General features: G+C 37.0%; 1 protein-coding gene and 1 long non-coding RNA gene across 2 annotated transcripts in view; one reads left to right on the forward strand and one right to left on the reverse strand.

The window, feature by feature from the left end:
- LOC128249628 (uncharacterized) overlaps positions 1–2052 on the reverse strand; it is an 85364-nt gene extending 83312 nt beyond the window's left edge. Inside the window, exon 1 of the long non-coding RNA XR_008265745.1 lies at positions 1968–2052. This is a non-coding gene — a long non-coding RNA (uncharacterized LOC128249628). The remainder of the gene's footprint in view (positions 1–1967) is intronic.
- The window catches only part of LOC106883329 (transient-receptor-potential-like protein), a 179707-nt gene that overhangs the window by 117538 nt on the left and 48384 nt on the right, over positions 1–13785 (forward strand). The window contains exon 6 of the mRNA XM_052973725.1: positions 6617–7061. Within this exon, the coding sequence (XP_052829685.1) occupies positions 6617–7061 (445 nt within the window). The remainder of the gene's footprint in view (positions 1–6616; positions 7062–13785) is intronic.

Below are 13785 nucleotides of genomic sequence, written 5' to 3' on the forward strand. Positions count from 1 at the left end.
ACACATACGCACATAGACATCATCATCATCATCATCATCATTGTTTAACGTCTGCTTTCCATGCTGGCATGGGTTGGACAATTTGATTGAGGACTGGCAAGCCAGAAGGCTGCACCAGGCTCCAATCTGACCTGGCAGAGTTTCTACAGCTGGATGCCCTTCCTAACGCCAACCACTCCGAGAGTGTAGTGGGTGCTTTTATGTGCCACCGGCACAGGGGCCAGTCACACGGTACTGGCAACAGCCACGCTCAAAATAGTTTCTTTTATGTGCCACCTGCACGGGAGCCAGTCCAGCAGCACTGACAACGATCTCGCTCGAATGACCTTACACGTGCCACCGGCACAAGTGCCAGGGCACAGGTGCCATCACGATTTCGCTTATATATACATGTATATATGTATATACATATGTCTATGTGTGTGTGTCTTTCTGTCTTTGTTTGTCCCACATACACACACATGACTTGACAACCGGTGTTGGTGTGTTTACATCCCTGTAACTTAGCAGTTTGGTAAAAGAGACCAATAGAATAAGTACTAGGCTTAAAAACAAAAAATCCTGTGGTCAATTTGTTCAACTAAAAATTCCTTCAAGGCAATGTTTGAGCATGGCCACAATAGAAGGGCCAAGACAAATAAAAGATAAAAGATGTAATGTAGAATTAGTTGGAATTTTTATATCTGGTATATGAGAATTAAGATGTAATGAAATTGCAAAAGTTGGCCCCTCCAACTCTATATATACCCAGGTCTTTTGTCACTTATTCACAAGCTTTGATCAAACTTCCTTCACAATATCTTATCACTTATATTATGGTATTTGAACCTCAAAGGTATGCTCTGGCACTTGCCAGCATCTATATCTCTCTCTTCCTTTACTCAACCATCCCATTTATATTCTGATCCTCCTTCCTTATGAGTATGCCCAACATTTTGCCACTCTCTCTCTCTTTCTCTCTCTTTCTCCTGCACTTCCCTCGGGTTGAGAAATCGTGTATTTTCTTTGAAGTAGCACACCTGTTTTTGTCTTCATTCCTATCTTTCTCACTCCAGCTGGGTAACCTTGTACTTCCTCTACAGCAAGACACCTGTTTTTGTCTCTCTGTCTCACTCTAACCTTTCATCATCTGACACAAGATCACCTCCTCCAATGCCTCCTCCCTTCTTGAAAGTTCTTTTTTTTTATATCTTGCAAGTACTTAGTGACCCTGTCAGTGCAGGTGCCACTTAAAAGCACCCAGTCCACACTGTAAAGTGGTTGGTGTTTGGAAGGGCATCCAGCTGTAAAAACCTTGCCAAAACTGACCTCACCTGTGCTTGAGCCACATAAAAACCACTAAGTCAACTCTGCTGAGTGGTTGGTGTTAGAAAAGGCATCCAGCTGTAAAAAGTCCTGCCAAAATAGTTACAGAAGTCTGGTACAGGCTTCTGCCCAGCCGGCTCTTGTGATACTGTCCAACCCATACTAGCATGGAGAGTGGACATTAAATGTTGATGATGATGAGAGTTGAAATATCTCATATAAATTTAGTATACATAGCCTCTGGTGAGAACAAGAATAATCTCTTAGAGAAAAAGTTGATGGCTGAAAATATCTTTTGGCTTGAAAGACAGTTAGCCTTCAGCCACAATATGAAAATTCCCTATAAAAAACTGAACCTTAGGGTTTTTTTATGCTCGCTAAAAAGTTCTAGAATATTCTATTAGATTGACTTTTTTTATGTCAGTGCCTATTAAAATCAGGAATCAATGATAATTGACTGGAAAAAATGTCAGTTGGTGTTACAAAAAGAATTCAGAAATAAAACCAAAATGAACTCTGATTAACATTACCAAATATGTTAATGTTATTCACTAATGGTTTTGAATTTTAAGCTTAAACATTTCAGGTTCAATTTTGTGGAATGCTATCTGCCAATAAGTATTGGTACATCTGAGGGTATGGTACCAAATAAGTACACTTACCTTAAATGCTTCTTAGAACTTGGTACCATGTGACCAATACTTATTGACAGATAGCCTTCATTGTCATCATCATTTAACGTCCTCCTTCCATGCTGAAAAGTTATAGTGAAACAGAGAGACAGAAATAAGTGTCTTGTTGTAGGGGAGGTACATGGATACCCAGTAAGGGAGAGAGAAATGAGGACAGAAACAGGTGTGCTGCTGTAAAGGAGGTACATGGTTACCCAACCTCAGTGATGAGCAGGAGAAGGAGACAGAGAGAGTGGGAGACAGCAGGAGTGCAAGAGAGAGCAGGAGAGAGATGGTGGAAAAATGCCAAGCAAACTCACAAGAGACAGGGATTAGAATATAAATGGGATGGTTAAGTAATGCAGGAGGGAGATAGTGGCAAAATACCAGACCTACTCACAAGAAATGGGGTCAAGTAAAAGAAGAGAGAGAGAGAGAGAGAGAGAGAGAGAGAGAGAGAGAGAGAGAGAGAGAGAGAGAGAGAGAGAGAGAGAGAGAGAGAGAGAGAGAGAGAGAGAGAGAGAGAGAGCCTTTCTTGAAATCAAACCTGGAATGATATAAGTTTAAAATTTTTAACATTAGAAAGCTTTTCACATCAAAAAGCTATCTTTGCCCTCAAATCATTTTTTTTTCCTTTTTTTTTTTTTTTGGCGCATATAAAAAGTAGGGCTCCCTAAAGTATCCTGAACAAAAATATACAGTTATATCATTGATATTCCAGAATTTCTTGTTCCAAAATCTTGACAGATTAACCATTTCGCTGCAGCTTCTGTCGTCACATAATTAATAATAATTCATCAGCTCCAACCTACTAATTTATAGATTAATTACTAATTATATGGCACATGTACAGCAACACTCGTCCATCTTTTTTTTTTTTTAACAGTTCCACTTTATTAATGCTTATCAAGGCAACAAGATGGCAGAATCATTAACACATCAGACAATATGCTGAGTAGCATTTCATCTGTCTTCATGTTCTGAGTTCAAATTCCGCCAAAGTTGACTGCTTTTCATCTTTACAGAGTCGATGAAATAAGTACCAGTTGAGCATTGGAGGCAATCATCATCATCATCATTATCGTAATCAACAAGTCTCTCCTCAAAAATTTCAGGCCTTGTGCCTATAGTAGAAAGAATTAATGTTTATGTTTGACAAACACTGACATTATCATATCTCTTACCTCTCAGAGCCAAAGCTAAAGGGAAACTTTAAGCTTTAATGAGCATAGGTGAAGTTGTGGCTGTGTGGTAAGTAGCTTGCTTACCAACCACATGGTTCCTGGTTCAGTCTCACTGTGTGGCACCTTGGGCAAGTGTCTTCTACTATAGCCTCAGGCCAACCAAAGCCTTGTGAGTGGATTTGGTAGACGGAAACTGAAAGAAGCCCGTCGTATATACATATATATATATAATGTGTGTGTGTGTGTGTGTGTGTGTGTGTGTGTGTGTGTGTGTGTGTGTGTGTGTGTGTGTGTGTGTGTGTGTGTGTGTGTGTGTGTGTCTGTGTTTGTCCCCCCCAACATCGCTTGACAACTGATGCTGGTGTGTTTATCTCCCCGTAGTTTAGTGGTTCGGCAAAACAGACCGATAGAATAAGTACTAGGCTTACAAAGAATAAGTCCTGGGGTCGATTTGCTCGACTAAAGGCAGTGTTCCAGCATGACCGCAGTCAAATGACTGAAACAAGTAAAAGAGTAAAAGAGTATAGGATCTCTCAAAATTTTGGTAATGCCACTAATAAATGTAGTATAAATATTGCATGTAAACACACACTACACACAACATCACATGAAGTCTTTCATGGAACTAGACTGGCGGTTATGGAGATTCCAAGTTCCTCCTCGCAATATATCTGGATTAAAGGAGGTGTCAGACCATTAAATGCCGGAAAATCGATGGTGCGCATCATCATCATCATCATCATCGTTTAACGTCCGCTTTCCATGCTAGCATGGGTTGTACAACATTATTAACATCACTGATGCATTACACATTTTCCCAAATATTCACCTTATGAAACAAGCAGAAAACTAACACATCAGCTTATATGTTTATTTTAAAGAAATAAGATATTGAATAATGAAAGTAATTAAAGAACATAAATATTCAATAATGAAATTATTTAAAGAGCAAATGTATTTGGATAATGGAAGTATTTAAAGAATAGAATTATTTGCTATCGAAGGCACTTAAAAGAAGAAAGTGTTAGATATGGAAAGCATTTAAAAAAAAAAAAAACCAATACATTTGATATCGAAAGTAAATCAATATGACTAGCATTGTACTGATACACAATTCTAGTCATTGTAATGACGATAATGAAATGAAAATAAATGAACATCTCAGCTACCAATTAATATTGTTCTCTTTCACTCATTTATTCAGTGCATAATATATTTACACATGATTATCATAATTGGTGACTTCCTTTGTTGGTAAACTTGTAGCAAGCACATTCATAGTTTGGCTCTTTACCTTTAAGTACCCACATTTTGGCTCATCATCATTGTTTTCTGCAGGTGGTCACATGACCATAACTGTTCATGCCTATTGGATGCATTAAGTCATTCAATCAGACCACTTGTCTGACCAGAAAAGTGTGGTCCTTTTTGAGCCTACCCTTAGCTATTTAAGGATGACTTTTCCCTCTATTTTCTTCAGTGAGGTGGGTCAACACAGTGAAGCTCAGCTCTTTGGCAAAGAGCAAGTTTTATTTTGCTATGCATTCGCAGTGAGGAGAGAATTGTCAGCAGAGATTTTTGTCACCATGCTTTGTGTTTTTCCTACACACATCTTCGTGTTCAATCTGCAAGAAGAACCAATGCATTTTTATTAACAGAATTATTCATATGTATGGTGAGCTGGCAGAAACATTAGCATGCCAGGCAAAATGCTTAGCGGTATTTCATGTGTTCACGTTCTGAGTTCAAATTCCACTGAGGTCGACTTTGCCTTTCATCCTTTCAGGGTCGATAAATTAAGTACCAGTTGCATACTAGGGTGGATGTAATTGTCTTAATCCCTTTGTCTGTCCTTGCTTGTCCCCTCTATGTTTAGCTCCTTGTGGGCAATACAGAAATAAGAATTATTCATGTGTACCAGTTCACTGTATCTTCTATTAGCAGTGAAATAAATGTGGCAGTCAATTTTAATTTGGTATTTCTTGATGTTCTTTATCATGACTCGTTTGAAACCAGAAGATTATAATATTACCAAGGCCTTAGCCACCTTCACCTTTTTCACCTCGTTAAAAACTGTTCAAATTGGATCTTACACTTAACCACAACAAACTGGTGGTGCCAACTTGCAAACATGCCCACATATAAAGAGATACTCATAACCCTTAGAAATTGGTAATTCCAAGGTTCATTGATCATTGCACATGATTGTTACAAACTGGTGACTACCAATGTTTATTGATCATGACAAATTGGTGACCCGAACATTTCATAATCATTACAGATCTTATGTCAACGGTTTTGTCAAAACAGTTTATTGTATGCTTCATATATTAGCTTCAAAATAACATCTTAGCAAATTCTGTCATGTTTATAACGCCATTTATTCCCAATACACATTATTTCTTTCTATCTTTTCTCTTTTGTCTTAATTGAAATGACATTTTAATATTTTCTGAAATTAAGGTGACAAGCTGGCAGTAACATTAACAAGCCAGGCAAAATGCTTAGCAGTATTTTTTCTGTCTTTACGTTCTGAGTTCAGATTCTGTTGAGGTCAACGTTGCCTTTCATCCCTTCAGAGTCGATAAATTAAGTACCAGTTGCATACTGGGATCAATCTAATCAACTGGCTTTCTCCCCAAGAACTGCAGGCCTTATACCTAGAGTAGAAAAGAATATCAGAAGGTGACAAGCTGGCAGAAACGTTAGTGCCCCAGGCAAAATGCTTAGTGGCATTTCATATCTTTACGTTTTGAGTTCAAATTCTGCCAAGGTCAACATTACCTTTCATCCTTTCAGGGTCGATAAATTAAGTACCAGTTGCGTGCTGGGGTCGATCTAATCGACTGGCCCCTTCCCCAAAAATTTCAGGCCTTGTGCCTAGAGTAGAAAAGAATATTTTCTGAAATTATGAGGATGGCAAGCTGGCAGAATCATTAGCACACAAGACAAAATGCTTAGTAGCATTTTGTCCATCTTTAAGTTCTGAGTTCAAATTTCACTGAGGCCAACTTTACCTTTCATTCTTTCAGAGTCGATAAAATAAGTACCATTTGAACACTGGAGCTGATATAGTTGTATGCTGTCAACTGAATGTGACAGTCCCCTGAAGAGAATAATACTACTGTTGGTTAAACCTAGGAAGCTGCACCACTTCCTGTCGGCCTTGACACTAACAGGAAGCGGTGCAGCTTTCTAGATCTAACCAACAGTAATATTATTCCCTTCAGGGAACTGTCGCATTAAGTTGACAGCATACAACTACTTCATCGTATCAATACTGCATAAATCTCTCTGAGAGATTTAGAAATGTATTATTTCTAAAACTGAAGTTGATATAATCAGCTTATCCTTCCTCCTAAATTGCTGGCTTTGTGCCAAAATTTGAAATCATTATTTTCTGAAATTGTCTTACTAAAAGATATGTTTTTTTTCTTTTTCTTTTTTCTTTTCTAGGTTTCATATGGGCTGAATGCAAACAACTGTGGGAAGAAGGGCTAAAAGCATATGTACGCCAATGGTGGAATTGGCTTGATTTTATTATGTTATCACTTTACCTGGCTACATTCTCGTTACGAATCGTAGCTTACATTCAAGTAGAATCAGGGAAATATGGACCCGATAACATGCAAAGGAAAAACTGGCCAGTCAATGACCCAACTCTTATATCTGAAGGACTTTTTGCAGTTGCAAATGTTTTTAGTTTTGCTCGAATTATATTTTTGTTTCAAGCGAATCAACACCTCGGGCCGTTACAAATATCATTAGGTTGCATGTTGATAGATATTGCAAAGTTTTTATTTATATTCTTCTTGGTTTTAACGTCATTTGCGTGTGGTCTAAATCAGCTATATTGGTACTACAACCCAAGCAATAACCCAGGAAATCGAGCATTTTCAACGTAAGTATATATAATCTTTACTCTTTTACTTGTTTCAATCATTTGACTGTGGCCATGCTGGAGCACCGCCTTTAGTCAAGCAAATCAACCCCAGGACTTATTCTTTGTAAGCCTAGTACTTATTCTATCGGTCTCTTTTACCGAGCCGCTAAGTTATGGGGAACATAAACACACCAGCATCAGTTGTCAAGCGATGTTGGTGGGAGAAACACAGACACACAAACTCATACACACACATACATATACATATATATACGACGGGCTTCTTTCAGTTTCCGTCTACCAAATCCACTCACAAGGCTTTGGTTGGCCTGAGGCTATAGTAGAAGACACTTGCCCAAGGTGCCACGCAGTGGGACTGAACCCAGAACCATGTGGTTGGTAAGTAAGCTACTTACCACACAGCCACTCCTACACTTATATATATATAATCTTTGTTTCAATTTTTCATGATCATATATATATATGTGTGTGTGTGTATGTGTACACTTGCGTGTTTTTATATAGAAGTACATTACATTGTGTGTGTGTGTGTGTGTGTGTGTGTGTAGTAATGGGTGATCCCTTTTTTATCTTTTCAAAGAAAGCCTAATTTTTGTTATTAGTGTTATTTTGGTTGTTGTTGTTGTTGTTGTTGTTGATGGTGGTGGTGTTGTTTTGTTGTTGTTTAATTCCATGTCTGTCTTGGTTGGTTTGAGATTGAAGTTATCATCATACTGACCAAAGCAAATACAAAAAAATGAAACTTACTCCCTACTTATATTTTATATTTAATTATAATTCCAGGGAATGCCACCTCCTTTTTCTTTTCTTAACTATTTTTAACCCTTTAACATTCAGATTATTCTGTCAGATGTAAAGATTATTTATTCATTGTTTTGAATTTATCATCCATTATTTCATAGCTTTGAGATTTCAATGATGTGATTGTTTACTTCTAGAATGACATTGCATGGTAGTTGTGAGAGGCCTGATCCAGTCAGTTTGAACATAAAGCTGTTAGAATATTTGAGCCAGATATGGACAGTTTGAATACTAAATGGTTAACCATTACACATAATTGTATATTTTTCTTCATCACTAAGGCAGAAAATTAAATTAAAATATCTTAGCTTACTACACCAAGTGTGTTACCATCTACTTTACTATGGGTAAATGGTACAAAAATTATCTGAAGGCAGTGAAGCACATCAGACAAAATGCCTAGTGGCATTTCTTCTGACTCTTTATATTCTGAACTCAAATCCCACCAAGGTCAGCATTGCCTTACATCTCTCCAGGATTGATAAAATAAAGAATCAGTCAGTTACTAGAGTTGATGTGATCAACTTGCACCCCTCCCCATCAAAATTACTGGCTTTGAACAGACCTAAACATAACAGCATTAGGAGTGGATTGCATAAATGTATGTAGTCTGAGGACATCATTGAAGCAGGAGTGCTTGCTCAATGATGTCAGGTCATTAGCTATGGGTGTGTTAGCCATCAGTGAGACCAAGATTGCTGAGGAATCCATTTTTCAAGGACTTTGAGATCTATACATCCCTGAGCCAACCGGGAATAGAAGTTAGAGTAGCAGTGTTACTTCAGAAAGGTTCAAATCTCTATATATAGTTAATCTTTCTTGAACCCAGACAGTAAGTTGGAGGCCCTGGACATTAAAAGTAATAACAATAAATGCCCTCAGACCAATAGCTTCTTGCAGGGCAGCCAGATTTCTTCAGATGTCTAGAAGTTTTCCCCAGAAATCCTTTTCATTAGTGGATATATGCTTGGATTGTCTGTGGCTAGCTGATAGATCAAGTATAAGAGTCTCTCAAATCTGCTCATATGTTTCCAGCTGACTGAAATTTCTAGAATGCATCCACATCAGGGGCAGTTAGCATCAGTCATCTAGACTGCATCTAGACAAAGTATTCTGTAAGTCAGCAAACAGGAATAGCATAGGGTGTCTACAATTCAAATTAGTCTACTGCATAGACTAGAAATTTGTGATCTGTTCAGTCAGCCTAGATAGGTTGCATAGACAGAGACCCAATTGCTGGAAACTGAAAACGTCTTTCCCAACACTCCAAGTTTGCAGAGATTGGATAAGAGAACTAATTAAGAAGAATTTTACAGAGGCAACCAACAATAACCAATGGTGGTAGAAAGCCTAGAAAAGGGTCATTAGGTTACAGTTAATAAGGTTTAGTAAGGAAAGAGTGGGGGGAAAATCAAGACTAGAAGGAGAGCTAGTTAGTAACCCAGAAGAGATGCTTAGAAGGACTTGCATAGCTGAGAGGGAGGGCAGTAGGGGTAGCACTTTTAAAGGGGCACCACTTTTGGGTCTGCTGTAGGCAACATGTGTTTTGTGGGGTCCAGGGTCAGCAAACAGAAGGGCCACCCCGGGCAGCACACACTCTGGTTACGTTAGTGCTTAGGAGGGGCATTGCAACTGATGTGCTTATAGTAAGATTGGTTCTTGACCAGTTCTTCTATGCTTAACACGAAAATTGCATTATGTGCTTTAAGACATGAGGGAATGAAAACCATTTGATGGGCCCAGATGGCAGAGACACAACATGGTAACAAAGTCACAGTTGAGGTAGATAAGTATTTGGTACTAAAAATAAGTAACCTTCACACCAGTACTCCAGCATGGCCAGTGACTGCAGTCCAAAGACTGCAATGAGTGAACAAAAAAGTGCATTGTCTATGATACAAAAATATTTTATTTAGTTTTATGGAGTGAAAAAACAAAAATACTTAAATGGTTTATTAATTCACTAATAACATAAACATGGTATCTTTAAGAACTCCTGGTGATGTATAGATATCAAAATGTACATCTGCACATTTTTGTAATGTACATTTGTTAATGAGATTTGAACTTCTGACCTACATTTTACATTGAACAGTTATACAGATGATTGATGGTGTGATACATATCTCAAATGCAATATGGAATACTAAACTTTAACAGGCTGTGAACTTTTGCCTTAGTTATACCTTACATGGAACATTAAATAATTATCTGTACTCCAATTGAAAGGAAAGAGAAACTACTCCATCAGATGGGAAAATAAAAATAAGGTTGAATTAATTCAGGTTTTTAAGAAAAATAAGAACATTCTATTTATCAGATAAGATGTTCAGTTTTATTCTTTTATGTTTTGTGTTTTGGGTTTTTTTTTTGATCTGGGGTTAACCAAGAGAAAAAATTTGGAAAATAAGACTGATTATTCAATTTCTGTCAGTGAGTGGAGGTTAAATAAGAGAAAATGAGGAAAATAAGACAAATTACTCAATTTCTTTCAACACGTGCAAGTTAAATGAAACAAATTATTTGAGTTCTTTCATCATCTGGAAGGTAAATAAGAGAAAATGAGAAAATAAGAGAAAAACTGACAATGAGGTTACTTGCAGCTAAAATTGTGCAGATAGTGAATCTCGAAGTCAGTTATTTGTTTGGCACCATCAGCAAATTTTGGGGGAATTTATTTTAACTCACAGTGTCTGTTGGGTAAGAAAATTCAGTAAACAAAAACCGTGTAGATGCAAGTGGATTCGGCAATGCTATGTGATTATAATGTTGTGCAGGAATAAGTTGAAACTAGCTATGGAAGTCTGTTGAACCAAAAGTATTATGACAGTTCAGGAATGTATCCATCATTCTATTTCTTTTGATACAGCAGGAATGATACGGAGCAGTTCTTTAAAGATATTGACAGATTAACAATAAGAATAGGCATAAATGATTCCCAGAAAATAGCATTCTTAAAGCAATTGTATCCATATTCAGTTTTTGAACATGTTTTCTACAATGTTCATAAATCATTTTCATGTAAGAGGGAGATTTTCATGCATGCTACAAATCATGAGTTACAATCATAATAATAATAATAATAATAATCGCAAACTATTTGCTCTAGACTTGCCCAAAACTACTGGAAGTTGTGGCAACATGATGAGGTAGCAAAAGTGTTACATTGGAAACTGTACAAAAAGTGGGGACTAGAGAGAGGCAAGATGTGGTATGAGCACAAACCACAGAGTGACGGAGTCAGAGACTCGCAAAATCTTCTGGGATTTCCCAATCCAAACAGATCAGGTGCTAGAGCATAACAGACCGGACCTAGTAGTGGTGGATAAGGTGCACCACATATGCAATATAGTTGATGTTGCATACCCCTTTGACCTATGAATAGTCAAGAAGGAAGGTGAAAAGATAGATAAATACAATCCTCTTAAGTATGAAATAGCCCAGCTATGGAAAATGAAGAGGGTGGAGATAGTGTCAATTATTGTTGGGTCCTTGGGAACAGTATCGGAAGGCATCAAGAGGAATATAAAGGAAACTGGAATAGAGTGCCCAATAGAACTGTTACAAAAGGTTTGCCTCTTTGGCACAGCCAGAATAATCAGGAATGTATTAGATAGTTGAAAAGAACAGATAACATGGAACCATAGGCTGCAGGTAGGAAGCCCGCTACGCATGCAAGGCACCAGGAGTTCTAATAAACCTATGATAAAAAGAATTATTGATAATAATAATAAGAAGAAGAAGAAGAAGAAGAATAGTAATTCTTTCTACTATAGGCACAAGGTCTGCAAATTTTGGGGAGAGGTTTAGTCAATTACACTAATTCCAGTGATTGACTGGGATTTTATTTCGTCTGCTCTGAAAGGATGGAATATAAAGTTGACCTTGCCTCGCTGAAAAGCATTTATTTCTCTCCTTTCATTTATAGATTGTCATCATACAACTACACAACCCTGATCTTCTTGACTTATCAACAGAGAAAAGTAGACCCTCTTACTCTTTCTCTCATTTTTTTTTCACTAGTCTTCTAGCAGTCAACAAATGATGAAGTTAACTACCTACAGAATGGATAACAGAAATGAAAGTAATCATTGTATAACAGGAACTCGGAAAAAATAATCTTATACGTTGTAATGATGATAATTAAAATCCATTTCAACCAATGATATTTTTTTTCCTCGCTTGCTACATATTATCATTATATGTCTTGTCCCACGTAAATGATATTAATGCTCACTTTCGGCAGTACCAACTCCCAATATGAACAGCAATAAGGAAATAGAAATATAGGATGTGTTAACCCAACCAAACCAAGTTCTCAATCATATAGAGGGGGGTGTGAATAACACTAAATGCTTCCAAATGTACCTTTTTTTTTTCAATTATCTTGCTCTAATCATTCTGGGTTTCTTTTTTGTTGTTGTTTTTAATTTGTTGATATTTCCAAATCCCCTTTACTTTTGTATATTCTCACACATCTTTTATTACCTTCCTAGTTTTAATGTTTAATGTAACAAAATGACTGAAAATGCATCTAATTTCTCTTGATATAACTAAATAAATAAGTGAAAGAACTATAACTTGTTTTATCGGAAGAATTATTACAACATCGAAACAGTGTGAGGCTGTCCTAACAGTGTCTACAAATCTTAGTACCACTATATCCTGGAGTATGCCTGTGCCTCTTCTTATATGCTTTTAGAAATGTTTGTTTCATTCCACTTGTACCAATTGAAAATGGACTGAAAAAGTACAATCCTCAGCTGCTAGAATACATTTAGTTCAACAGTTAGGTAGGTGTAAGTTAAGTTGTATAGTAATTTTCTAAAGTAGATTAGAGTTTCAAATGGTCACTAGAGAGCTTTTTCTTGAAGTAGATGAAACTTAGGGGCTAAATGTATCATTGTTATTATTGTATTGCATCTCCAAGCTTTGTTGTATTATCATTATCAGAACTATCTTAATACAAAAAGGCGTTTTGCTTCAGGAGTTTCACCTAAGTGACACCTGTCATCTATATTAAAGGATATCTGGATATTCCTTCCAATATTTCTAGAAACGGTAAGGTGGTAAACTGGCAGAATCATTATCATGCCAATCAAAATAAATGCTTTGCAGTATTCATCTGCCTTTACATTCTGGTTCAAATTCCACCGAGGTCAGCTTTGCTTTTTATCCTTTCAAGGTCAGTAAAATAATTACTATTTTAGCATTAGGGGTCTATGTAATTGATTTAATTCCTTCCCCCAAATTACTGGCCTTGTGCCAAAATTTGAAACCAGGATTTCTAGTGGTAATGGCCTACTTTTCTGTGTTGTAAATATTGTTGTTTTTGATACCTCATTCAAGCTCAATTTGTGCATCTAAAGCAGAATGAAGGCACATGGCTTAGTGGTTAGGATGTTGGACTCCTGATTGTAAGATTGTGGTTTCAATTCCTGGATCAGGCAATGCATTGTGCTCTAGGGCAAAACACTTTATTTCACATTGTGCCAGTCTACTCAGCTGGCAAAAATGAGTAATCCTACAAAGGACTGGCTTCCCATCCAGGTAGGGAGTTTATATGCCATGGAAACCGGGGAACCGGCCCTTATGAGTTGGTGTGACTCAAGAAAATAATTTTACCTTCTACCTAAACCAGAGATAACTCTTTGATTTATATATAGGAAATCCAGTTTTCAAAGACATTGATAATGTAAATGCATGCTTTTATGGTTGGTCTCAGAAAACTGTGGTATTTCCATTATGTTTTGGGTTTTTAATTAATCTGTAGTATCATCTTCTTTTTGTATTGATTCTTCCATTTCTGCATGGGATCTGTTGAAATGCCTCCATAGATTTGTGAGAACTTCCCTCCCTTTTTTTAATTTTTTCTTATTTGTATGTAGTTACAGTAATCCCTCGATTATCACAGGTATTA

This window comes from Octopus bimaculoides, chromosome 16 (assembly GCF_001194135.2).
Source record: "Octopus bimaculoides isolate UCB-OBI-ISO-001 chromosome 16, ASM119413v2, whole genome shotgun sequence".
Taxonomy (NCBI): Eukaryota; Metazoa; Mollusca; class Cephalopoda; order Octopoda; family Octopodidae; genus Octopus; species Octopus bimaculoides.